The sequence below is a fragment of the Gobio gobio genome (genome assembly GCF_949357685.1).
Source record: "Gobio gobio genome assembly, chromosome: 5".
In the NCBI taxonomy this organism is placed as follows: Eukaryota; Metazoa; Chordata; class Actinopteri; order Cypriniformes; family Gobionidae; genus Gobio; species Gobio gobio.
In genome coordinates, this window is record NC_137101.1 from 40575802 (window position 1) to 40602890 (window position 27089).

General features: G+C 39.7%; 3 protein-coding genes across 4 annotated transcripts in view; 2 read left to right on the top strand and 1 right to left on the bottom strand.

Moving 5' to 3' along the window:
- The window catches only part of LOC307126511 (uncharacterized protein), a 965522-nt gene that overhangs the window by 634999 nt on the left and 303434 nt on the right, over positions 1–27089 (bottom strand). The gene's annotated exons all lie outside the window — the stretch shown is intronic.
- Positions 1130–7009, top strand: LOC307126513 (putative nuclease HARBI1). 2 transcript variants are annotated; one of them, XM_079817074.1, is made up of 6 exons: positions 1130–1236; positions 1532–1688; positions 2043–2873; positions 3047–3250; positions 3499–3591; positions 6967–7009. In XM_079817074.1, the coding sequence occupies exons 2-5, from the start codon at positions 1539–1541 to the stop codon at positions 3502–3504; spliced, it is 1191 nt and encodes a 396-aa protein (XP_079673200.1). In that variant the 5' UTR covers positions 1130–1236; positions 1532–1538; the 3' UTR covers positions 3505–3591; positions 6967–7009. The 2 variants fall into 2 exon arrangements, with proteins under 2 accessions (XP_079673200.1, XP_079673199.1); XM_079817073.1 differs by lacking the exon at positions 1130–1236 and having other exon boundaries at positions 1404–1688.
- Positions 12635–15630, top strand: LOC307126479 (uncharacterized protein). Its single transcript, XM_079816996.1, has 3 exons — positions 12635–13269; positions 13350–14398; positions 14536–15630. The coding sequence occupies exons 1-2, from the start codon at positions 13199–13201 to the stop codon at positions 14182–14184; spliced, it is 906 nt and encodes a 301-aa protein (XP_079673122.1). The 5' UTR covers positions 12635–13198; the 3' UTR covers positions 14185–14398; positions 14536–15630.

The following is a 27089-nucleotide window of genomic DNA, read 5'->3' on the forward strand; positions in this document are numbered from 1 at the left end:
ATCATCATTACTCCAGTCTTCAGTGTCACATGACCCTTCACTAATCATTCTCATATGAGGATCTGATGATCAACAAACATTTATGATTATTATCAGTGTTGAAAACAGTTGTGTAAAACATTTTTTTATTATTCTTTGATGGATAAAAAAAAAAGTAAAAAAAAAAAAAAGATTTCTGAAGGATTATGTGACTCTAAAGTCTGGAGCAGTGATGCTGAAAATTCAGCTTTGAATCACAGAAATAAATTATATTTTAAGATATATATTTAAATATAAATTAGTTATTTTAAATTGTAAAAAAAAAAATATATATATATATATATATATATATATAAATATATATATATATATATATATATATATATATATATATATATATATATATATATATATATATATATATATATATATATATATATATATATATATATATATATATATATATATATATATTCACAATAATACTGTTTTGCTGTATTTTGGATCAAATAAATGCAGCCTCGGTGAGCAGGAGAGACTTCTTTAAAAACATTTAAAAAATCGAACCGTTCTCAAACTTTTGACCGGTAGTGTGTGAGTATGTATATACATTTTTTGTGAGATCAAAATTATTGATTTTGTGGTGGTCATTTTCAGAAATGTGCATGTTTCTTTTTTCTTTTTTCATAATTAGGATGCCACATTTACCATATCATTATATTAGATGCACAATAGTCACACATGGCAATAAAACAAACAAAATGCATGAATCTTGTTTGACAATAGGACAAATAAATACAACTTAAATATACAGATACAAACAGTGCTTTAGTTTATGTAGGCTACTTTTTGTTTTTCCCTGTTGTTGTTGTTGTTTGATTAATACTAACGACACAGGCAGGAGGGGGGGAGGGGGGGTATAGGCTAGGTTATATTGGATTGCTTTCACTTTAAGACCTACAGTAATGAGCCCATAGATATGAGGTGTTTCTCAATGTCAAGGATCCTTCCTTGGTAGGACGGATCCTTCCAAGTCACTTCCTTCAGAGGCTAGGCGAGGCTCCTCTTTAGCATTCGGAAAACACGTAAATGGAACAGGCTTTCAAGTGCGCGTCATTGCGTCATTACGTCAGTGAAAATCCGCTTTCTTCTGATTGGCTGTTTGGATTGATGCCAAGTTCAATACCACTGTATCCCTTCTTACTTCACCACTCCGCAACAACTCAGCAACAAATCAGCAGCAAAGTATTTTCTGAGGTGAGAAACTTTTTATTCAAGTATGAATTTCATTTTATTTATATGTTAATGTATAAAAAAATATTTTCTGAAGTAATTGTTGACCTTATTTCAAATTACATGCATGAATTTTATACATTTGTGAAGAAACGACAGTAAAAAAAATACATATTCTGACAGGATTTGTAGTCAGAGAAGGGGTTCTGACTGGAAAAAATATTTTCTGAAGTCATTGTTGACCTTATTTCAAATTACATGCATGAATTTTATACATTTGTGAAGAAACGACTGTAAAAATATATATATATTCTGACAGGAAAAAAATGGAAGTGCCAAGTGTTTGGTTGCTGCACAGCATTTTTTCGGAGATGGAGATGGAGATGGAGATGGAGATGGTGAGGCAGCATCGGCGTCAGGCTCGCAGGAGGAGGATTTTAATTAGTCGCCTCCTCTGCCGTCAAAGACGCGGGATGGTAAGTAACGTTAACGTTCGTATCATCCATTTAAAAATAATTACATCCATTATATTGTGCGTTAAATTGACCAGCACTGTTTAAACACACTTGACTGTCAAATAATCTTTGAAAAAATAAATTGTCAAATTGACCCACAGCATAATAGGAGTGTTAAGCTTATTGACTGGTAGCATTCTAGCTGGCTATATATGAAGTAAAAATGACATGGTGAATCACCAGTAAAAGGGAACGGCTTTAAATCCCCCCTCTGCAAACCAGTTGACCCAATATGTTTAATAGTTTAACAAACATTAAATAAATGGCACAACTGAAATTATAGTTAAACCTTTCTCTCTTCTACATGTTGTACAGGCTCGGCACTACTGTGCCATCAACACTACAGTGCCAGTACTGCAGCGGTACTATGGAGGGGAGGACACTCGGCCAGACTTCAGGCTGGGCAGAGAGGCCATGCAGCAGCTGATGATGGCCCTGAAGACCGACAGGCAGCATGGATGGGGCCCGACCCTGGAGACACTCGTGTTCCTGTTCTGGCTGGCAACAGGTTCAGCCTACAGAGTTGTCTCCAGGGTCTTTAGCATGCCTCTTCCAACGGTGCACAGAATTGTTCACAAGATGGTGGATGAGGTGGTGGCTGTGCTCCCCCAATTTGTTCACTTCCCACAAACACAGGAGCAGCTCCAAGTGGTTGGGGATGGTTTTGCTCACTTGGCTAATCACCAAGCATTTGGCAAGGCAGCAGGGGCAGTAGACGGCTGCCACATTAGAATTAAATGTCCCGGCGGCCCTGATGGTCACGATTACAACAACAGAAAGCTCTTCCCTTCAGTGGTGCTCCAGGCAGTCTGTGACCATCAGGGCCGCTTTATTGACATCTTTGTGGGTTACCCAGGAAGTGTGCATGATGCACGCATCCTTAAGAACAGCCCCATCTACACTAGGGGGACTTACCCTCCTCCTGGGTATTTTCTCCTAGCTGATGGTGGCTACCCATGTCTTCAGGAACCCCTGGCCCTTATCACACCATATAAGAGGCCAGTGAGAGGCAAGGCAGAGCAAAGGTTTAACTACCATAATTCCAAAGGTCGCACAATCATTGAGCGTGCATTTGGAATGATGAAAACCCGCTTCAGGTGCATCTTTTTAGAAGCACTTGAAGTACATGCACTGTTTGTCCCTAAGGTAATAAATCATTGCAATACTTCTGTGGTAAATTTCTTAATCAAATCATAGTATCCTCCTCAAAATAACAGTTAATGCTTAACAACTGATAAAGTCACACTATCTTCTGTGTTCATGGTTTTTTTTTTTATATCTCAACAGTCTTGTATCCTTTTGCTCTGCCTTGTGCACAGGTGGTGACAGCATGTGCAATTTTGCACAATATTTGTGTTGGTGTCGGGGATGTGCTGGAAGAGGTTGTGGAGGAGGAGGACAACCAGCCACTTGTGGAGCTTGATGGTGGGGAGAGCCGGAGTGGAGCTGCTTGGCGGGCTGCGCTGACCAACGAGGTGTCTGCACTCCACGAGGCACCTCTTGACCATGACTATTTTTGCCAGGTGAATAATTAATAATTACACCACCATTGGTAAACACCTATACAGCCAAGAAGGTAAATTAAATATTCTTAATGTACCAGTGATGTACTGTATTATGGTCCTGACCATAAAAGTACATTAAGTATATTTTATTTACCTTCAGTGATACAAAATTAAATATACTGCAACTGTTGTAGAATCAATTATCATCTTACATGACAGATTGGATAACCACTGGACTAACCTAAACATTCTTCTTCTGTCTGCAGCCTTGAAGCAACAGCAGCAGCAGCACCGGCGTTGCTGTAGGCAGTGTGGCTGATGGCCGCTTGTGTTCTTCTCGTCTTGTTGTGTATATAGTTGTAAATGTTTAAGTTGTTGTATATAGTTGTAGATATGAGAATGTTGTTTAAATAAATTTTCTGCTTCATGTATATAGTTGTCAATATAGAAATGTTGAAATACATTTTTTTTATGAAACAAAGATGTAAAAATGTATGTTTTTTGTAGAGCTTGGAATACCGAATCACAAAACGTTATAATGAAGTTGTAAATAAGGGTGAAGATATTGTTCAATACATTGTTTTGTTTTTCAATTGCAGTCTAAAGAACAAAGGTTTTTTAAAAATGGATATAGTTCATATTAAATAATTAAGGGGCAAAGACAAAACCAGTTCAATTAAATTTACTTTATTTTTCCGCCAACCTCTCCAACAGCAAAAAAAAGCGGTTTGATCTCTCTCTGGCCTCTGCTTCCCTCCTCTCATCTGCCTCCCTCTGGTATTTAATATCCTCCTTCAGTAGCTGTAGGATTGGATCCTCTCGCTCCCTTCTCCTCTTCTCTCCTCTGTGCCCTGCTCTCTCTTTGCTCCTGTCTCTCACTCTCTCCTCCTCCTCATCCTCGTCTCTCCCTTCATCTACCTCTTGTGCAGTGCTTGGCCCTGGTTTTTCCTCTTGGATCGAGGCAATAAGGCAAGGGGGCGAGACTGCTGCAGACTGCCCTAATGCCTCGTCCATGAGGGCAAACCAGGGCCAATTTCCTGCCGTCGCCTTGCCATCCTCTGTCCCTTGACCTGTGGCAGGACACTTACATTCCTAAACAGTGAAGATCAAAAAGTTGTGATGATGTACACTACCGTTCAAAAGTTTGGGGTCAGTACGATTTTAAATGCTTTTAAAAGAATTCTCTTCTGTTAACCATGGCTGCGCTTATTTTATAAAAAATACTGCAAAAATCAGTTATAGTATTAAATATTATTCCAGTGTAAATCAGCTGTTTTCTATGTGAATATACAGTCAAGTGTAATTTATTCCTGTGACCAAAGCTTCAGTGTCACATGATCCTTCACAAATCAGTATAAATGTGAGGATTTGACGCTCAAGAAACATGTATTATTATCAATGTTGTAAACAGTTGCTGGTCTGTCAGTTATACAGTTTTTTTCAGGATTCTTTGATGAATAGAAAGTTCAAAAGAACAACATTTGTTTGAAATATAATCTTTTTTAACATTATAAATGTCTTAACTGTCACTGTCGATCAAATTAATTATTCCTTGATAAAGAAAAGTATTGATTTCTGTCCTCCAAAAAATTTAATTCTCACTGACCTCAAACTTTTGAACGGTAGTGTATTAGTACTTTTGTACACTACACTGCATATACTTACTGGAAGCAGGCCCAAGTCTGTCAGGTTTACATTCAAGGCTTATTTCAAAAATCACAAGTTACATTACAATGTGCATAAACAATTATTTCCATACTTGTCTCCCACCTTGTACTTGGTTTTTAAATTGTCCCACTTTTTTTTTGCCTGGGCGTGGGAAACCCTCCCTTCGATCCCCATCTTCGCCAAAATAAGCCTATGTGAATGACGGGGGAGAAATAAAAAGATTACACAGCTATCACTTCTGAACATTAAATAATTTGCTTCTCACCGATATCCGTTCGCCGCGGTGTCTCTCCCCCCGGTAAACAGCTGCTTGTTGTCTACACGGAGACGTATGAACGCCTCCATTTGTTCCTTGGTCCCTGTTATTAAGACAAGAAAGCTATTAATAATGCTGTGAATGGTATAATATTAACGTTAAATCACTTTGTACAACTTAACTAGTTATTTATAAATGAAATGCCGGTGACGGCAACCAAGCTAATTGTTAAATGACTGGTCCGTTAGCCATCAATAACGTAATTTGTATATATTTGTATAATTTATAATATCAATACGGTAGTAATTTGTACAAGCATTTAAAGTTAAACTTTACTTATATTTACTACGGTTATAACAAATGTCTGGTAACGTAAATATACTTACATTTGAAAGCATATTGCCCCGTTAATGGTCCGACTCCGCCAACGTCCGACATTTTGTATTTAGAGAGCAAAGCTGCGCGCATAGGATTATGGGGGATTTGAGAGCGCGAAGACCGCGAAGTCTACTCGTATGCATCCTTTCCTGTATATGGCATATTTTTCGAACGATGGACTCAGACCTTGGTTGAAATTCCGAGGATCCTCGACATTGGAACAGCCCTTCGACGGACGTCGATGACGTAGCATCCTCGGAATTCTGGCTTCCGAGGATCCTTCCTTGACATTGAGAAACGCCTATGGATATCTATGAATGCGCCTAGATTCGGTAGTACACTCGCGCCAGCGCCTGACAGGCGGCAAACGCGTGCAGAATCCGTGGCCAGTCTAACATCGGTCGGTGTGTCAGTAGCGGATGAGTTCGGGATTTCCATCGCTTTTTAAACTCTTTGTTTAGTACTATCGGGCATATCAAACTTTTATTTGGTCATTATACGAGATGGCAGGTGAGAAAGATTCGCCTTTGCTTTCACGATCGCGGAACTGGAAGAACTGGAGAACTGAAGCTGAAGAATAAAATCTGTTTGATGTGTCTGTGGTACAATCCGAAAGAGACCCGCGCCAATAACATGAAAGCTGATTGACTGCTATATAAGATGCATGTTGGTCTCTCACTAGCGAACTAACAACACACACACACACTCTCTAAAACATCGCGGGAGCATTTCAATGAGCAATGGAGTAGCATTACATGGACGTAGGAAAATTAAGACCCGTTTAAAATTATTTAAGACCTAGAACTCAATACTTCAGCGAATTTAAGACTTTTAAGGCCTTAAAATTTTGATTTTGAATTTAAAGACATTTAAGACTTTTTAAGATCCCGCGGGTACCCTGTTATTTGCAGTGTCAGTGTCACTGATTGGACGAACACCGCACACAATATGTTTACATAAATGCTCAAGATTTGCATGAGGAGTATTACAAGTTTATCCTGAATGGACATTTCAGACTATAAAATAATTAAAATGGTCTCTTCTTCACTGCAATTGTTGCGTTTTCTGTCAGCATTTGACGTTTTTCCTCTCCAACGCTGAATTTATTATTTATATAGAATGCACAGTGTTTCAGTGACTGTCAAATGCACGTCAATATAAAAGTGTGAAATGTTACTTCACCCGGGGTTAAAAGTGTCTTTAGAACGACGATAAGCTCAGTGTGAAAAGCTTGCCTTTGATTTCTGTATACATTTTGAACTGAAAATGGTTAATTAATTTGATTTGTGACAGGGTATGATTTGTCACAAATATAGACATGAGGGAAATTGAATTTCAAAACTTTATTATACATGCTACATCCTTCAACACACGAGATTGTTAAAAAACTTCAAACATTTCATACCATTTTTTGTACCCTTCTCTCATGAAGGAGCCACGGATCACAGAAGACCTCTGCACTGCAGGTGAACTACCAAACGTTTTCAGTGGTTTCGTGGAGGAGCCGTGCTTTCTGAAATTGAAAGAGGAAGACCAGGAAAAAGCCCTTCAACTTTCACAGGCTGAAATGGTTGACCAACAACTTGCCAAAGAGCCTTTAGTGTTTTTTAAGTGTTTGGACAAAAGGAGTCTCAGAATTAATTGTATATTTATGGAGATTTAATTTGTCATGTACCTGCTGTGCAATAACTTTGAACCTAGTTCAATATATTCTCTTTGGTCTGAATCTGATTGTGTATTTTTTTAAAGCAAACCCCAGCTAGTATATGATGCCTTTGGGGAAGTAAATAATTGTTTTATGTTGTTTTGGGATTTGATTAATCTGAATCTGCATTCCAGTGTAGAATTGTGTAATGTGTATTATGTACTATGAAAAAAGGTTCATTCTGAAATGCTTGAGTAAAAAATATTTTGTCATATAAATAAATGTTCAAATGCTCAATCTTTGTTTTCATTTTTAGTGTTTTAAGCTTTATGTTCAATTGATCTAATATAATCTTTAAAGAAATAATATAAATAGAAACTTTTTACTTTAAAAATCCTTAACAAAACGTTGCAATGGGGTTTATATATATATATATATATATATATATATATATATATATATATATATATATATATATATATATATATATATATATATATATATATATATATATATATATATATACTTACATTTTATATATATATATATTAATTTACATTACATATATAACTTGCATTATATATATATTCATGTGTAATGTGTGTATTTAACCCTGGCGCTACGTCATATTCCCGCGCATGCGTCGTGGAAGCATACACGGAAGACAAGAACAAGTTGGATAAAGGTGTTATTTTGATTTTTTTTTGCTCACAAAAACTATTGTCGTCGCATCGTACAATTATTGTAGAGCCACTGTGATGAGATGGACTTTGTAACGACGTTTTAAGTGCCTTTTATGGGTCTTGGGAGTGTAAATGTACTGAATGCCAATGGAGGCCTGTTTGAAGCCTTTCTCAGCCATCAGCTTTCAACAAAAATATCTTCATTTGTGTTCCGAAGATGAACGGAGGTCTTACGGGTGTCGAACGACATGAGGGTGAGTAATTAATGACAGAATTTTCATTTTTGGGTGAACTAACCCTTTAACTTCTTGGAGGTTTGCATTATGATTGGGAGAATGAGACCATTTTACCAGACGCACTGACACGTTTCAAATGATACTAAACATGCATAGTTATACATTGTACACATTTGACGTTGCATAGATTTTGAATGAGTTTTCAGTGTGGGAGAAATTTAGCTACACAGAGGGTGATGTGCAGAGTGTGAATGTGAAGTATGTTTCTCAGTGTGGTGTGTCTCGGGTGGGGTTGTTGTGTATGCAGGGGAGTGTTCAAATGTTAATCTTTGGAAAAGTCCTTTGTTTCCGGGAAGTCACTGTTTTCTCAGCCCAGACTGACTGGCATTCACCTTACAATGATGTTGACATTAAATACAGTAAAGCAGAGGTTAAGAGCATTATTAAAGCAATAACGTATGATAAATGGCAGTATGTTTGGGATAATATGTACTCTGGGAGACATCTCTTTAGTCTTCAGTCTAAAATAAGAAAGATTGCAGGTACAGTCAGAGCTAGACATGAGGAAGTGATATTGTCCAGGATGAGAATTGGACACACTAAACTTAATAGTACCTTATTTCTAATGATCATCAAGACGTCATGAAGGTGTAACTCCGTGGGCGCGCTCTTCCCTCAACAAACGCGCTGAAACACAACGCTCTTTTACAGCCTATTCTATTCTCATTATCATTTTATGTAGATTATAGAAGACTTGCGCTGCACATGTTGCACATAACTGTATTTTCCTTTTCGAAGTGATTCCAAACATATTTAGAGCAATTCAAACCCATCATGGTGGACACCGCGTCCGTCTCAGCTGAAGGAAATAATACATTATCTATCGGCTTGACTATATCGGTCAAATTTTCTTATTGGACCGATAACGATAACATCAAAAATAATCATTTATCGGCCGATAACGATATGTTGCCGATATATCGTGCATCCCTAATAATAATCAGGGCAGTTCATTCTTTTTGCCTCATCCATTTTTCTTTTTAAATCCTAGTTCCCTCAGCTCAGCCACTCGTTCCTGCTCTCCTCCCTGGGCACGACCATGACATAAACAACTGGAGCTGTTCTCAACACCAAAAGCTGGATCAGGATAGAGCTTCAGGATCTCGGACTGTGGCCTGGGTCTCATTCAGTGCGTTACCCAGGGAACACAATTTCACTGTGGCATCTTCCTTCACAACCTGAGCTTGTCGATACAGTGGCTGAACCCAACTTCTTCCAGCTCCACCCATTTTTCATATGGAAGCCCGAGAGTCACATCATGGTCCGGTTAAGGAACAATTACCTCCTGCCATGTCTGCACGGATGTCCTCATCCACATGTGGTCTCTGCAGGTGTGGGCAGGACTCAGGTGATTGTTGGCACAAGTGGTCAGTATTACATCTTGTCCTCAGGACTCAGCTGCAAAGCCTGTCGGAGGAACTGGTTTGCTGACAATCCACGGTGGCTTAAGAAGCTGCCCAAGCGCTTTACCAACCTTCTGCCTGCATTCCTGACCTACAAGAAGTCCATTTGCAAGTCTGGGATGGATGAGCTGAGGCGCACTAGCAAGTCACCAACTGATATGGCAAACCAGGTGAATGAGCTCATGCACCTCAAGTATGAAAGAGCTCACCTGGCATACCTGCATGCCATAGAAAGGGTCAGGGATGCTGAGGCCGGCATATATGGACAGAGGACCATTTGGCAGTTCCTGAGGAAGGAGAACACACCACGTGCTTTTGGGTCATATGAAGATCAAGATGGGTGGTATGGGGTCTCTGTGTCCAGCTTCTACCTGACCGACTGCCTTCTAGATAAGTTCAGGCGTCAAGAGCCAGCCATGTCAAAACGCCTCCAGGGCACATTTGGGCAGGTCTTCAGGTCTGACCACACCAGGAAAGTGGCTAGAAAAGTAACGCTGGCATCTGGGGTCATGTCCAGTTATGCCATCATGAATGAGAACTGGCTGATTGTTTCCTGGGTGTTGGTTCAGTCTGAGACTGAGAGGTCCTTTGAGCCGATGTACCAGGGAATGGCCAAGAGGTACAGCGATGCTGGAATGGAAAAGGCAGGCTTCCACTGGATCGATATCTTCTCTGACCAATCGATTAAAAAAAAAGAATTGTAAACAAATTTCTGTAATTAATCGCAATTAATAAAAACTGATATTAAAGTTTTTTAATCTATTTATATATTTATATACTTTAATGATTTCACTTTTAATCTCCAGATTAATGTAGAAACAACATAAAGAAAGTCTATATTTTTAATATTTGTTTAATGGCATCTTTTTATGAAGGCACCAATATCGCTACTGATGTCTCTATGAAATTGATATTGTTTTCTCAATTTTACCCATTAATTATAGATATTCAGCATTACAGGATAATTGAAAGCTATCCATTTTTAACATTTATTATAACATTAACTTTAAATAATGTCACATATTTTAATAAATGCCACATTTTACCTGTGCCTTCAATATACATCTTTTTTTTTCTTCTATTGGCTCAGTCAGACCGGTTCAGATTTTTAACTTGCCCAGTCATAAAGCAGAAAAAGGTTTTGTTTTCGTTGTTTTTGATGCATGTAACCTTGTGTCTGTCACACAGACAGGAGAGTCACAGACGCGCACCAGCAGTAACACACTGACTTCTCCTTGATGATTTAAAAGAATTTGCTTGAATACGAGCATGATCATATATTGTAACGGTAGCCAAAGTATGACAGAAAGCACAGGTACTATGTTAATTGTGTTAAATATTTTTAATGCTTTAAACTGGAATTAATTGTGTGCGTTAACATGTTAATTTGACAGCACTACTAATAACAAATTCTATTTTTTTTTTTTAACTCAACTGTTCTACATCTTTGTTCCTTGTATTTAGGGATTGCTGTGCTTCATTTAAGATCCCAGACTGCATCCCTGGTGAACATCTATACTGGGACACCTGGAAAACTACTCCTTCCATTGTTGCTGGGGCCACCTCTGGACTGCTGGAGAACACCTGGTGAACATCGTGGTGAAGCTGGACTTGTTCCACTGCCTGAGACGTTTTTCACGGGAGTGCACCTCTGAGCATCACCCTCTGTTCAGCACTTTCTGCCAGCTCCTCTCTGCAGCGTTCTCTGTGGTGGACCAGGAGGACCTAAAGAAGCTCCAGGATGCCTATAGGTTCTGTGGTATCCATCCAGCCAATCCCACCAAACAGCACATTCGGGAGCACTGCAGGACCAAAATACCGCAACCCACAGAGCTGTTGGACAGAGTGGAGAAAGTCCTGAAGCATCTTCACCTGCTCATGGACCCCAAAAATGTCCCACTTTTCAAGCCCTCCATGCTGAAGACGTGGCGCTTACAGAGAGTGCACATTCTCCGCGGTTGCCTCAGTGACCCTGAACTCTTCGAGGGCATAATGTACCGGTATGGTGGGACTCTTCAGCTAAACCACATACCTGGTGAAGGCGCCAAAGTCCCCATCTGGATCCCTGTCAGAGGTACGTCTCAGCAGGAGGGGTACCACTTCCACCAGACCCAGTGGATCACAGGGACTCATGTCTCCACTGAATTGTTCCGGGCCCAGGGCATGACAGGGGTGGCACGGTGGAACTATCAACGGCTGGTGGACCTGAAGCAGCCAGGTGTCATCCTCCCTGCAGTGTTTGACCCAGCTCTAATGGTTGAGTAAAATTCTGCCTCCAAGAGAGTGTGTAACACCTGTAACACCTGATTGCAGTAGGTAGGTTATTTTTGTGGACCACTAGGTTCGACTAGGGAGCCTGAGATAATCGTAATTAAAGATATGTACAGATAAAATGAATCAGGACTTCTTTTGATATCAGCCGACTGTTTACTATTTAAATAGTAAAGATAATAAGAAAGTACGGTTACACTTTATTTTGATAGTCCACATTAAACATTCTACTAACTATAAGTAACTTTGCACCTACATGTCAACTAACTGTCATTAGAGTATTAGTTGACTGTCAGTAGACTGGTAGGTTATGGTTAGGTGTTAGGGTTCAGGTTAGTAGAATAAGCTGAATTGTAGTTGCCAAGTTACTTATAGTCAGTAGAATGTCTGTTAGGGGACCAACAAAATAAAGTTTTAGTAAATATTAATCAGACAGTCTACAAATACTCTAATGTCAGTTAGTTGACATGTAGTTGCAAAGTTACTTATAGTTAGTAGTGGACTATCAAAATAAAGTGTTACCGAAAGTACATTTACTGTAAACACTCAATAAGAAAAATTACAAAAAAAAATACAATCAATAAAATGAACAACATTCACAATAATACAATCAATATATCTTATATGAAAGATATACAAAAGTTAGATCTCACAAAAAACCTATAGGTGCACCGTTGTAAATAACCACACACTTATTTGCATGTCAAATAAATGTTGCTCATCCAATACTGGTATGAATACAGAATTCAATTAACCAACCAAAAATGAATGTGTACCAGAAATATTTCTCAAAGTCAATTCAATTCAAGCTGAACAGTTTTTTCAGTGTGGATAAAGACAGAGCTACAATCTCTGGGACTGTGGCCTGGATCCCACCATATGCTCAAGCAAGGAAATGCCCTTTCATTATGGCGTCTCCCACCACAGCCGGAACTCGTTGACACTGTGTCAGCGCTCCCATCCCGCAATTTCTTTCAGCTCCATCCATTTTTTATTTGGAAACCAGAAAATTAAATCATGGTCAGACTGAGAAATAATTATGTACCCATGTCTTCATGGTTGTCTAAAGCCAGATATAGTCTCAGCAGGTGTGGGTAGGCCTCGAGTGATTGTTGGCACCAGTGGACAATACTACATCTTTGCTTCACGCCTCCGCTGCAGGATGTGCAAGAAGATCTTGCTGACAGTCCTCAGTGGACAGAGAAACTGCCAAAGCGGTTCACAAACATTCTGCCAGCATTCCTAACTTACAAGAAGGCCATCTGCAAGTCTGTGCTTCATGAGCTGAGGAGCACTGGCAAGTCACCGTCAGACATGGCAAACCAGGTGAACGAGCTGATGGTGCAGTCTGAAAGAGAGAAGTCCCATGTACCAGGGGTTAGCAAAGAGGTACAGTGATGCAGGGCTGAAGAAGGCCAATTATCACTGGGTAGACAGGTGAGAAATATCTGCATCTTTTTGAAATATGTGCAAGTATTTTTTTGTAATTCTAATCAGTTCCTCCTACTTGTGCTCAGGGATTGCTGTGCTCCATTCAGAATCCCTGAACTTCACCACGGAGAGTACCTCAACTGGGATGCCTGGAGTACCACACAATCCATCATTGCTGAGGCCACCACTGGGCCTCTGGAGAACACTTGTGCATCCCGTACACAATACAACTCCAACATTGTGGTCAAGTTGGATTTGTTTTACTGTATGAGGTGTTTCACACGGGAATGCACTTCAGAGCATCATCCCCTCTACAGCTCCTTCTGTCAGCTCCTCTCCACTGCCTTTTCTGTGGTGGATCAGGAAGACCTGCAGAAGCTCAGGGAAGCTAATCAGTTCTGTGGAATTCAGCCACCAAATCCTACAAAGCAGCACACCAGAGAGCACTGTAGGACCAGAAATCCACAGTCAACAGAACTGGTCGACAGAGTGGAGAAAGTTCTTCGACATTTCCACCTGACCACAGACCCAAACAACTTGCCACTCTTCAAACCATCCATGCTGAAGACATGGCGTATCCAAAGGGTGCTCATTCTCCGTGGGTGCCTCAGTGACCCTGAGGTCACAGAGGGAATCCTGTACAGGTGTGGGGGAACTCTGCAGCTTAATCATGTTCCTGGTGAAGGTGCAAAAGTCCCCATTTGGATTCCAGCCAGAGGGACCTCACAGCAGGAGGGGTATCATGTCCACCAGGCCCAGTGGATAACTGGAACTCATGTGTCCTGCGAATTGTTCCAGGCCCAGGGCATGACAGGGGTGGCACGGTGGAATTACCAAAGACTTCTGGACCTTAAGCAGCCAGATGTAATCCTCCCACCTGTGTTCGATCCATTATTGATAGCTGAGCTAAACTCTGCTTAGAGTAACTGATAAAGAGATGATTGGAACAAACATAGGGTGCAAAAGAAAGATGATTTGTCTGTTCTTGTGCCTTTCCCTCCTGGCCCAACACCATCCACAAGAACGGCACCACCCACTGCTGTGCCTTTGTCCCAGTTCCCCCAAATAAAACCTGCTGCAATCCATAAGGTACAGGTGTTGTCTCAAGGAAGCATGGAACCTCCAGTTAAAATGGGTAAGTTAATACCAATTTCTAGGATTCACTTTTTAAATATAATTGTAAATTAAGTTTTTTACTTGCCAACATCAGCTCAGTAAATATACAAGTAAAATAAAATTAAAATAAATTGAAATTGTTTTTCTTTTTTCCAGAAACCTCAAACACCCCACCCCTGCCTTTGAAGTCCTCACCAAGGAGTGCCCGCACTGGACCAATCTAAACTGGTGGACGAGTGTTCGTCTTGGACCACAAACACTGGACATCACCAATGAAGGAGGATATCGACAGACTCCTAGACAATTACCATGGACAGAAAGACATGGTCAAGCTTGTCGATCAAGACTATGCTTCTATGGTCCATCGGTCTGCCACAGATCCAAACAGTCTGCTTCACCCCACAACCAAATACCATCTAACACAGTACATAAAACACCTGGCTAAACAGGTGAACAAGTTCATCACTGAACACTAGTCCAGAAAAACTTTTGGAGACACAAAAACTGTAGCAAAATTTAACTGAGGGAGGTGAGACTGTCCATGTCCCAGTTGTAGAACTGCCACCAGCTATTGTGAATCCAGCAGATCCAATCCTACAGCCAGCATCTGAAAAGCCACTAACACATGAGAATGTACAGAAAATTGTACAGGACATATTTCTACATCAGCAGGGGCAGCAACAGCAGCAGCAACAAAAACCCAGACAGACGAAAAATTGTCTTGCGTGTGGGCAGCCAAAATCCCGCTACCAGTTCATCACTTTTATCAACAAGGGCATGTTAGATATCACTTCTGCTCCACAAAGGTGTTTAAAGACTATTCTGCAGAGGGACTGACAAATCGTAGAATGACCTTTGAAGAGTTTGCTCAAACTGACTTCTTTCAGCGTGAACTGCAATTAACAAAGCGCAGAGTGGAGGACAAAGCTAAAAAGAAGAGAAAACTCCCGGACCCTCAACCTCAGGGAAGAATGTGCCGTTAAAGCAGGGCCCAAACAGCAAACATATTCACACAGGGTTTCCAGGAGTGGCAAATATCTAATTGATCTTGTTCTTTTTATCTTGGGTAGGAACTGTACTCGTTTTAGTCCCTATAGTTCACCTTCTACCAAGCCCCATCACATTGCTTTGCATCTGCTATAATTTCCTTAGTTATACTTGTTTTTTCCCGTTTTTGTTTATTCTTGTTTTAGCACTCACTCACTTGTTTTTGGCACGTTTGAGTAGATGAAATAAAACATTGATTTTAAGTAAAAAACTTGTTTCACTTGATTTCATCTTCAAACACTAGTTAGCTTTTCAATGTGAATAATATGTTCAATAGGTCATTTTTTTTTTATAAATGTTTGAATGCAACAGAGCATCAGTCTTGATTTATAAATAACTTTTGCATTGTGATATTACATATTATACACTGCAAAAATGTTGAGCTAACTTAAAAAATAATAAATGCAACTTATCGCATTCCAATTTTTAAGTTAACTCAAATAATTTGCTTTAGTTAAAATCTATTTAAATACTTTTGTTCATCTAATGAGAACAGGTAGTCTTTCGAACTTAAAAAATATTGTCAAGACAACCAAAAAATGTTTAGCAATGCAAGCAGCTGAAATTTTTTTCAAATTTAGCTCAAAATTCTTTTTTTTAGAGTGTACTGATATTACAACCCCAAATCATAAAAAGTTGGAACAGTATGGAAAACGCAAAAAAAAAAAAAAAAAAAGTGATTTCTAAATTTACTTTGACTTGTATTTCATTGAAGACGATATGAAAACAAAATATTTCATGTTTTGTCTGGTCAACTTCATGTCATTTGTAAATATGCATCCTTTCCTGTCATTCAGACCTGCAACACATTTAAAAAAAAAGTTGGGACAGGAGCAATTTAGGGCTAGTAATGAGGTAAAACGGTTAAACAATGATGTGATTTGAAACAGGTGATGTCAACAGGTGATTATAATTATGATTTGGTACAAAAGCAGCATCCAAGAAAGGTCTAATCCTTTAGGAGCAAAGATGGGCCGAGGATCGGCAATTTTGAAGCGCAAAATGTGACAACGAAGACCCCGTACTGTTGCTCACCTTAAGACTTGTTTGAAGGAAGAATGGGGCAAAATTACACCTGAAACACTTCATCACTTGGTGTCTTCAGTCCCTAAACGTCTTTTAAGTGTTGTGAAAAGGAATGGCAACATTACAAAGTGGTAAATGCTTTACTGTCCCAACTTTTTTTTAAATGTGTTGCAGGTCTGAATGACAGGAAAGGATGCATATTTACAAATTACATGAAGTTGACCAGACAAAACATGAAATATTTTGTGTTCATATTGTCTTCAATGAAATACAAGTCAAAGTAAATTTAGAAATCACTTCTTTTCTTTTTTTTTTTGCGTTTTCCATACTGTCCCAACTTTTTCTGATTTGGGGTCGTACATACTATTCTTAGGGCACAAGGGATGATCCCATAAATTGAACTCTGGTGCATTTGTGTGCGTCTTACATAATCACAAACATCCACAGGGTATGATAGAAAACAGATAGAATAGAGGAAGTCCCTAAGAATAGTATCTTTTTGGATGTAATGCATTATTTTTTTTAAATAATAATAATAAAAAATGAAAAAAAGTGTGAAAAAATCGAATTGGCTGTGACATCATTTTCGCTCTTTGGCCAGCAGCTTGAATGCCTAAATTTTATTGTCTGGCACTGCATTACAGCTATCCGCGGCTGGCCGTTATTGCCCTTGAGCTTATAATCACCATCAGTAATGTCGATTAGCATGAGTTACATAGAAATTTAAAATCAGAATCAAAACCGGAAATCAGATCGCGTGGCAGGCGAGAATTCTACCACTGAACCACCCATGCTAGACTGCCTCAATTGGTGTCCTCATATTGCTCAGTAAGAAACAGGGAGTGAGGGAATGCTTCCTGGCTTGTGTAAGACATGGAAGATGTATGTAATACATGTAAAGTATTTAATATGAATGAACGAATTAATGAATGTGTGCGTGTGTATGTATGCATGTATGTACCTATGCCTGTCGCTCACTGACGGCGGTCCATTAACGAAAGTCTCCTCCAAAGGCTGAATGTAATTCTCTCTTAACTCGTGGCCGGGATGCACAGAACAATTTTTCTATATATATATATATATATATTTTTTTTGTAATGCAAGTTATTTGTAAATGTAACAAAGTAATTGCTATCTATTGTTCATTTTCATTATGTAACTTGAAATGTGTAGGCTAAATAAAAGAGAAGTAGTTGTTCTGTACATTGTTTATTTTTGTAATGCAAGTTATAATTTGTACATTAAACAAATTCGTCTATACATACATTTTCTTGTCATGTAAATTAAAATGTGTAAATGAAAATAAATTGGTCTATACATTACTTAAAGTACTTTTTACAACTATTTATAGGCCTACAATATAACTTAAGTTTAACATCAGAAACAACAGAAATTTAAATTAACAGCTAAAACAGAAGAAAACATTTGTACACTTTCATTGAGCTGAGCGGGAGACGCTGGTGGTGGAGCTGGACCGGGATGGGCTGCACTATAGAGACCCTGGTAAGGCCTGTGCCAGCGGGACATCATCTTCATCTGTGATGAGTGCATATTTCCACTGTCCGTAGGTTTGCGGGGCTGAATCAGTTGACGACTGCCTTGTCATTAAAAGTACAATGCATCTGAGATGATGTGAGTTGAATAAAAATAAGTACTTAAATAAAGACTTGGACGTAAATATATAAATATGAAAATATATTGTAACAGTTACATTTCACATAAGGTCTGGTCTCCCATTGTTGTAGGCTTTGAAGCATGTCAAAATCCAATAAAATCTAATAAAAAAAAGGAAAAAAAACATTTTTTTGCTCCATTTCTCTTTTTAAAAATCTCCACACGAACGTCCGCTGTCAGTTGTCACGCACCTGTTCTGCGTTCCACTCCAATTTTAGACACACACTTGCGAACTTCCCTAAGCACTTCCCCTTGGGGGAATCCCCGCAACCATTTTGAAGTGCGTTCCACTTCGTGAAGTGGACGAGGGAAGTTTATATGGTAAGACCCTCGCTCCCTTGATTTTGACAGAGGGAGCGAGTCTACTTCATATGTACACTTCAGGCAACTTCATATACCACAGTGCAACACGAATGTGACGTCAAAGCATATCGCGTTTAATTTACCCCACCACAAACAACTCTATGATATTTTTATTATTTTTAAAAACATTTAAAACAACCCAAACACACATATAGAATGCTGCATTAAACAATTTCGTAAAGGAAAGAAACAAATAATAAATCAACTCCATAGTGGATTCCAAGTGATCAAGGGCTTAGGACGTTCCAGTTCAGTCCATTGCAAATGTTCCGCTAGTAGTGGGCACTCATGAAACGTAAGCAATGATGCACATCCGAATGAACGAGACGAAGGTAAGTTAGCAAGTGAAGGGCATAATAAAAACTATCTGGAACGCAGCAAAGCTATAGCCCATTTAACGACGCTCAGTTCAATGTTGCCAAGTCTGGAATTGGGCTGCATTTACTGTTGCTGTGGATTGTTTGTGGCCTATAGTCAACAGGTTTATGTTGTCTTTACTTGAGCAATATTTCTAACGGCCGCCCCCGCATTTTGGCACATTTTGGCCGTGATTCCGCTACTTTTGATTAGTAACTGTAGGGGTTTTGTTGTGCAGACCTGCCAATCCTGTCCCTCGGTTCGGCCTACGTAGTGCGTACCCTTCACTTTTGGACACAGCTACTGTCTCCTTGTGTCTACAGTACTGTGTTGAATCATTGTCTGATGTCTTCCGCTCCCTGTTTGATGTTTCCTGTTCTTTGACCTGCTTATGTTTCCTGACCCTGGTATTGTGTCCTTGTTTAGTTTGTTTTTTCCCCTTGTGGGTTTTGTTTTGTCTTATTTTTATTATTTACAATAAATCTACTCTTCCTGCATTTGAGTCTTCGCTCCCATTTCTACCCAGTGATACCCGACATAACGATCCAACCATGATGAAGACTCAGCGGAAGAAGGCCTCACACCAGCCACCAGCCTCCACTGTTTCCTGCCCTCTCTGGCAACGCATACTCCAGTTAAGAACTTTGAGTTTCCTCTACCAACGGGGTAATCGCGCTGAGTGACCAGTTAATTAATTCCATTTTCAGTATTTTCAGGAGTTCAGCAAGCAGGGGGTCAAGAAAAAAAGACAAAAAAGAGAGCAAGCGCTAAAGCAGACTGGGAGTAGATAGAAGGCACGTCTGCCCTGTATGAGAACAGGAAGTGAAGGATGATGGAGGGAGACGTAAATATTGTCCTTTAGCACTCTTGCACCAAATTCAGGCCGTTTGATATAAATACTTGCCTCTGACTCCAGAAAAGATTGAAGTTGTCGATGAAGTTCACTCCTTTTATGTTGCAGGTTTTTTGCAGCCAAGCAACCGTGAGAGCCTATATTTGTTCCCCTTGCTTGAAGTTGTCCACTGATGAACGTCTGAACTTTCAGTCTTCTAAGTGTTTCACAAAGTTAATTGAAATCCCTCTTAAGGAGTTCTGACTGCTCTTTCTGAATATCGGTCTTCCCCACATGAATGATAAGTCGATTTGCAGTCTTATGTTTCATCAGAATGTTCTGAAGTTCGCTGTTTACATCAGAAACTGTTGCTTGTGGAAGGCAACACGTAGTTGTATCCGTACTGCTAATGTTTCTAATCATGTAGTCACCCACTATCAGAGTTGTTGGCTCGGCTGCGCTCTGAGCTGAGTGCCGCTGTCTGCTCGACCTTGGGCTGATTCGATCTGTGTTCGATCACATTCATCACGTTTGGGGATTCGTCACCCACATTCATTAATACTTACATTTACATTTATGCATTTTGGCAGACGCTTTTATCCAAAGCGACTTACATTGCATTCAAGGTACACATTTTACATTTAGTCAATTCTAGTCAATTCTTGCTTTCCCTGGGAATCGAACCCATGACCATGGCGTTGCGAGTGCCATGCTCTACTGTTTGAGCTATAGGAAAGCTATAGGAAAACTTCAAATCTGTTTTCAAGATGTATAGGCGGTAGTAGGAAACCAGTGTTTGCAATCCTTGTGTCTGGGGTGGAGCATGCTACTGCGGCGATATGTGATGCTCGTAACAATCTGATGTCTCAAGAGCTTTTAGGCCTTGCCCCGTTTGTGCCATTGATTAGCGTGTTAATCAGTTACAGCTTGTTTCTCTACACTCATTATGGCCCGTTGATGAGCATTAGATTCACGGGACTCACTGGCTGTATGCTGAGGGTGTGACGAAGCTCTGCTGAGTGTTCTGCAAGTAACTTTGTTTCAAAAACTGCAATCCTTTGTAAAAAGTCTGTGGCAATTTGTGCAGCAAGTTGATTCTTGAACTAGAAGAGGCATTTTCTTATCCTTTTGAATGTAGGCAGCTGTGTTTTCCCTTCTCCGGAATGTAAGCTGATGGCAGTGGGAGGCTGGTAAAAAATTCAGCTTTTTTGTAGTAATCTTCCAGTCTTCAGAGTTTCTAATTTTATCAATGATGTCAAGCTTTGTCGTTTGAGCTCTGCGCTGATTTGCTGAAGTTAAAATTAGGAGAAAAAATATAAAAGCGATAGAGCAAAGCGTGGAGCAGTAAGCAAGAGCGTCCGAACAGTAGTTAAGGAGGAAGTCAAGTTTTCAGTATATAGGAATGTATATCCAAAATTGATTAAAAAAAATTGCATTTTGCATCTTTAAGTTAATCTATTTTAATTTGTTTTTGTAGTAATCCTGGACCTGGCCCGTAGACCTGTTCAGAATTTGGTGTTGGGAAATTTCTCACTTGAACTGAGTTAGTGGGTCCCTAGACATGAAAAAATTAGGTGCTCTGCCATTGTGCCATGAATTACGTAATGGTGAAATAAAATATGGCCGCCATCGGATGATGATGAAAACCCAACTACTTTGTTTCTGAATGTTTATAAACATGTAACACCTCTATTTTGACTAATTATGGTATGTGGAATTCATTTATGCCATTGATATGACCATATTGGGTGATTTTGACCTTGAAAGGGCATGGTCAAGGTCGTTTTCCTATTCCGAAGTATCTCAAAAGACATGTACATGCAAACTAACTCAAATTTACAGTCTGCCCTTATACTGTACATTTGTACAACACTAGACAGAAAATAAGATGACACAAGATTGAACTTTTCTTGTATTTTACCAGGAGTATCAAAAGATTTCCAAGGTTCCTAAAGTTTTCATCTCACTATTGAGCATTGCACCAATTGATCAACAGTGAGCATTACAGATGTACATGAGAACTAACTCAAATTTACAGTCTGCCCTTATACTCTGTATTTGTACAGCACTGGACAGAGTTAAAAGAAAAAAAGACAACAAAGTTTGACTTTTCTTGTATTTTACAGAGTTCACAGAAAAAAGAAGACAAGGTTTGCATTTTCTTGTATTTTAACATCTGTTAAGAAGATAATAAATTGCCTGTAACAAGTGAAATGACAGGACGTGAGAGAATCAAACAAGCCGCTAAAATTCGTAATGATGTGGTTACAAATCGTATCAAAACTCTGATTTGTGATGATGAGGATAATTATAATAGCATGTGGGGCTGTAATCTCCCAGTCGAATAGTTGATTTTTAGTCGATATGTTCTGGCTTGACCAAAAATCTGATTGGTCGATTTTTTGCCGCGTTCATTTCATTAGTTTTGCCACGCCGCGTTCATTTAATGACAGTACAGATCCACTTTTGCGGCACGACTGAAGCGTGGTGTTGTGACGCTTCCCTTCATGTTGATTGGCGTTCCTCAAGTTTACCGCTATGGGCGTGCCGCGTGCGCAAGTCTCTCGCTGGTCCTTTGTTTTTCATTCCCCGCTGGCTCAAACGCACGCCCATAGCAGTAAACTTGAGGAACGCCCATCAACATACACATGAGGGGAAGCGTCACAACTCCACGCTTCAGTCGTGCTGCAAAAGTGGATCTGTACTGTCAGATTTGCCGTGTTCATTTCATCAGGTGGAAAGCACTTATTGCTAATGGGGGTGTTTTAGAGCACCCCTGTTTCACAGGTAACAGTCTGTCTTCAGAACCCCCCCCCCCCCTTGTTTTCACTTATTTTGGATTAGCCCAACCCACTGGAAAAGAGAGACAGATTGAAGTCCCGGTAGGCTAGTTTGCTGTATATTATTTATTTAACTGTGAGAGCGTTTTTTCTCCTCTTGATCTGGCTTGTTTAATAAATATTCTTTTTTTTATTAAAGTGGACGTGCCTTTTGTGTTTAAGAGTAAAAGCGTTAAGTTAATAGTCTATTCATGTCTCAGCCGCGAAGCTGAGCTGAGCTCCTGTTCGAGCTGCACAGAGCGGCTGAAATGATAGTGTCCGTCAGTTATTATAATACATATGACAAAAACAATTGTCTAAATTATGTTGCATATTCCTCAAAAGTTCTTGTGATGATATCACTAGTTGACAACATAGTACTATATTTTCGGAAGTCATAGGCTATGATATTGCACAGGTGCACGTGATGCAACGCTGTCAGAGCCGACAGACTCGTGTGTCAGACTTATTTCAGTGCAAAATAATCAGCTCAAAAACGATTTAATATACTGCCAATAGCCTACTAGTTTTTTATGTTTATTTATAATTCATTTAGGCAGACAACAAGGCTACCAAGTACTGCGCACAGTGCACAACTAATTAATTTAAAGGGTTTTTTTCCTAACGTCATTTTTAGTCTAAAATTTCAGGACTTCAGTGGACCAAGATTTTCTTTGGTTGATTACAGCCCTAATAGCATGTTTGTTTACCATAATACCAACAAAGGCTACAAGTCATACACCCATTCTCGCAAACTGACATCTATTGAGAAGAAAATAATTGAAGAATCTAAGGTGTGTGAGACAGAAGATGAGGCTTCTACAAGTGTTAAATTCATGACAACCTTACAGAGAAGTGTAACACCTTGTGCACCTCCAAGATCTGACAAGGATGCAAGAACATTGCCCTGTTATATGTGGATATATGGAACACAAGAAATGTTGTGACAAGTACAGAATTTGTGAGTATGATAGTGTGAAGAAACTCATTGTTGCAGCAAAGCATAACCAAGATGTAGTTTTCACACAAATTGCAGATCTGATATTGTGGAGTTTGCATTGAGCCTGTTGGAAGAAGGCAAAGTGCTTACAAGTACCTTCCAGACCCGTGATATGAAACAGCTGATCATTAATCACTGCGGAGAATTGGTCACATTCGCTCCCAACAGTAGGATGAATGAATCAGACATTTTTTTCTCATCTAACACGCTACTGACCTGGCCATCAAGCTGAAGAATCAGGACATAATGAGAGAGGCAGGCACCAAGTTGAGAGAAGTGCTCCTGGGCGTTGATTTTGGTCTGCAAGACAGCTTCTGTGACAGTACTGACTTGAAAGCATCATAGGAGACAACAATGATGCCTGTCGCCTCTTCTAACATACTTAACAGCTCTGTTCAAGGTCCCCAAGCACAAGCTCTTTAGAACCAGTGCTAGATTAAGCCATGCTGATCCAATATTGCGGACAAAGCTGCCATGCCAAGAGGTACCTCACCATGCAAGCCAGTGGTTCGACCTGCCCTGCCACCAGACATGCTGCTGCATCCTGAAAACAAGCAAGCAACATTACTTGATGTTGCAACTGCCAAAAGTGTATCTGTAAAACGAGAATTCTTGATCAGTCTGATCCGCTGCGGTGCATCAGCAGGAGACCCTCTGATATGGGTCGCTGTGCACACACTTGTCTCATCTGCTGTGGTGCCGATAATGCGTGTTGGCTTCCTCCCTGTAATACCAAGACCCATTACTGAGCGTGCCACCGCCAGACATTGCCTCACCAACTTCCAAAGTGTTCGCAGACAACTGAATCAGTCATCAATGGCAATTTGGTGTGATGAAAGCGTGTTTGCCCTGTGTGTAGATATTTACCTGCATGAGACAGAACAGTTCAAGGATCTGTTCCTTTGCATGGGTCCTTTCCATTGGACCCGTGTTCTACTCAAATGTGAGGGAAAACTGCTTAGAGGTTCTGGCCTGAATAATGCATTGGTGGAGTGTGAAGTGTTTGGACCTGGTGTGATAGAGTCAGTGTTAAATGGTAGTCATTATGTCCAGGCTCTCACTGGGATGCTGATTGTGGAGGATGTGACCAGGTCACTCCAGTCGGAGATGTTCTGGCTACACAAGGACACTGCACACTCCACTGGTTGCAAATCAACGTTGCCCAGAGCAGTTTGAGGCCTTGATTGAACAAGTGCAGAAGTTGAATCAGGACTTTCTGGAGTTTGAGAAGGAGTGTGAAGCGAAGTCAGAGCTCTGCCTCGTGTCCGAAAGAGAAGGAAACTGGAACCTGCACGTGGCTACTATAGAGGATTCTATGCCAATCTTTGCAGAATGTGACTGCATAAACTACCTTCGTCATGTCTCATGGTATTGTTGTGAACTTTTATCTTCTAAAGTGTAGGAAACTCAGAAGTGAAAACCAGGAGACCTCGGGATCGCGTTCAAACAGAAGTTATTCTTTTAATGAGAACTCTCTGTGCTGCAGGTCATCCGAAAACAGTCTAACTAAAGAAGTTGTACATTGTATTTTATCTACATTTTAGGGGGAGGGATTATACAGCAGGGGAGGAGACATTCAAACAAAGGAATGCATATGTTGTGTAGGTAATTGTATAGGTAAAAGGACACACCTCAGACCATAACAGACACCATAACGGTGTCACCCGTCCAGATTCAATCAGCATAACAGTGTCATTCAAATGCATAGATGAAAATTCAATCACTCGGGGGCTCCAAGAGCCATTAAAGACAAATGGTGCTCATTTTACTTACAATGAAGAGAACAGGAACTGGCCTGGAAGATACAGGTTTTGGGAAACCAGCCCAGACAGAGTATCACCAATCCTAAACCCAATCAGCCAAACGATATTGTGCTCTGAGCTTGTTATGCTAAATGGTCAGGAAGTGAATAAAGACAAAAGACTTAATGTCTCCAACCAATGGGCTGATTAACTTGATCATGTTAGAATGTAGTCAAGCTTTACTTTAAACTGTACCACAATATATTTCAAACATATTAATACATTTATAATCTTACAGTATCTTGAACAAATCAAGGTGCTAGAGTTCACACATCCTGAGCTACCGGCGCTTCTCTATAGGCCAGTGGGTTGTGCAGGATCGCCCTGGCTGGTACTGTGCTGTGTTTGAGCTCTTTTTCCATGAGATTGGGATGATCATTGATAACCTCAAGTTTCTCACCAACAAACACACTTTGAAACAGACAGAATGCCATCTCCAGCATGCACTGAGCACCACTCGCCACCTTACATTTAACTAAAATGTTTATAATCGTTATGTTTCTTCTATTCATGTCTTGTTATAATTAAAACAAATCATTGTGGAAAACAAATATATTAAATAATGCAATAAAAAAGTGACTATTTAAAAAAAATTATGTTGACGTTGACATTTCAATGACAAGATGATCCTTGTTAAAAACAATATTAGCAATGAATGTTAAATGTCAGATTTAGTAGAATTAGACTTATTGCATCTGGTTTGTATTCCTAATAACAGCCAAGGTCTTCAGAATAGGAAAATGACCTTGACCATGACCTTTTAAGGTCAAAAACCACTCAATATGGTCATAACAATATCAGAAATTAATTCCACATACCATAAGTCTAAATGGAGATATTACATGTGTATATACATTCAGAAACAAAGAAGTTGGATTTTCATCATCATCCATCGGCGGCCCTATTTGATTTGACCATTACATAATTCGTGGCACTATGGCAGACGAGCACCTCTGTGATTTTTCATGTCTAGGGACCCACTAACTCAGTTCAAGTGAGAAATTCCCCCAACGCCAAATTGGAAGGAGAAAACAGCACGACAGAGCTCATTTAACCCTAAAGGGACCTTCGGAACAAATGTGGGCAAAATCTTTTCTCTTTAATTTTAAAAATACTTCCCTTAATTGGAGCGGTACAAGGCTTGGCTACTTTTTCTAAGTTTGCCACCTGATCACAAAAAAAAATTAATTGACTTTATTTTACAAGGTTAAGTGGTTGAAAAATGGAATAGAAATGGGCACCCATAGGAATTAAAGGGAATTTAATAGATTTCAGAGCTTTTTTTTTTGTCCAAAAAATAAAATAAATCCTACCCAATATAGATCATACATACACATAAATGAAGGGGTGAGTCTGTACAACATTCTGATTGTGGCAAATACTCACACACGCACACACACACACACACACACACACACACACACACACACACACACACACACACACACACACACACACACACACACACACACACACACACACACACACACACACACACACACACACACACACACACACACACACACACACACACTTCAAAGTCAGATCAAAACACTGCTGCAAGATTTGTGGTTGCTTACAAACAAAACATGTCTGGAGCATGCTACATAAGGTTTAAGGCAGTGGCAGTTGCATTTTCAGTTCATTCTGAAGCAGCACAATGGCAGAGAAGTTTAGTGTTCCAGAAGTTCCAGTAAAAGCTCACAAACTCTTGAGCTTTTACTGGAATCCAGTGAGGATGAAGGAGACCTGCCAGAGTTGGATTTGACTCTGAACCAGAGGATAATAGA

Bases quoted from the DNA above. Each gene is read 5' to 3' on its own strand.
- LOC307126479 (XM_079816996.1), top strand. From the start codon at position 13,199: ATGTACCAGGGGTTAGCAAAGAGGTACAGTGATGCAGGGCTGAAGAAG. The intron at 13,270-13,349 runs GTGAGAAATATC...ACTTGTGCTCAG, and splicing joins AATTATCACTGGGTAGACAG to GGATTGCTGTGCTCCATTCA.
- LOC307126513 (XM_079817074.1), top strand. From the start codon at position 1,539: ATGGAAGTGCCAAGTGTTTGGTTGCTGCACAGCATTTTTTCGGAGATG. The intron at 1,689-2,042 runs GTAAGTAACGTT...CATGTTGTACAG, and splicing joins GCCGTCAAAGACGCGGGATG to GCTCGGCACTACTGTGCCAT. The intron at 2,874-3,046 runs GTAATAAATCAT...CCTTGTGCACAG, and splicing joins ATGCACTGTTTGTCCCTAAG to GTGGTGACAGCATGTGCAAT.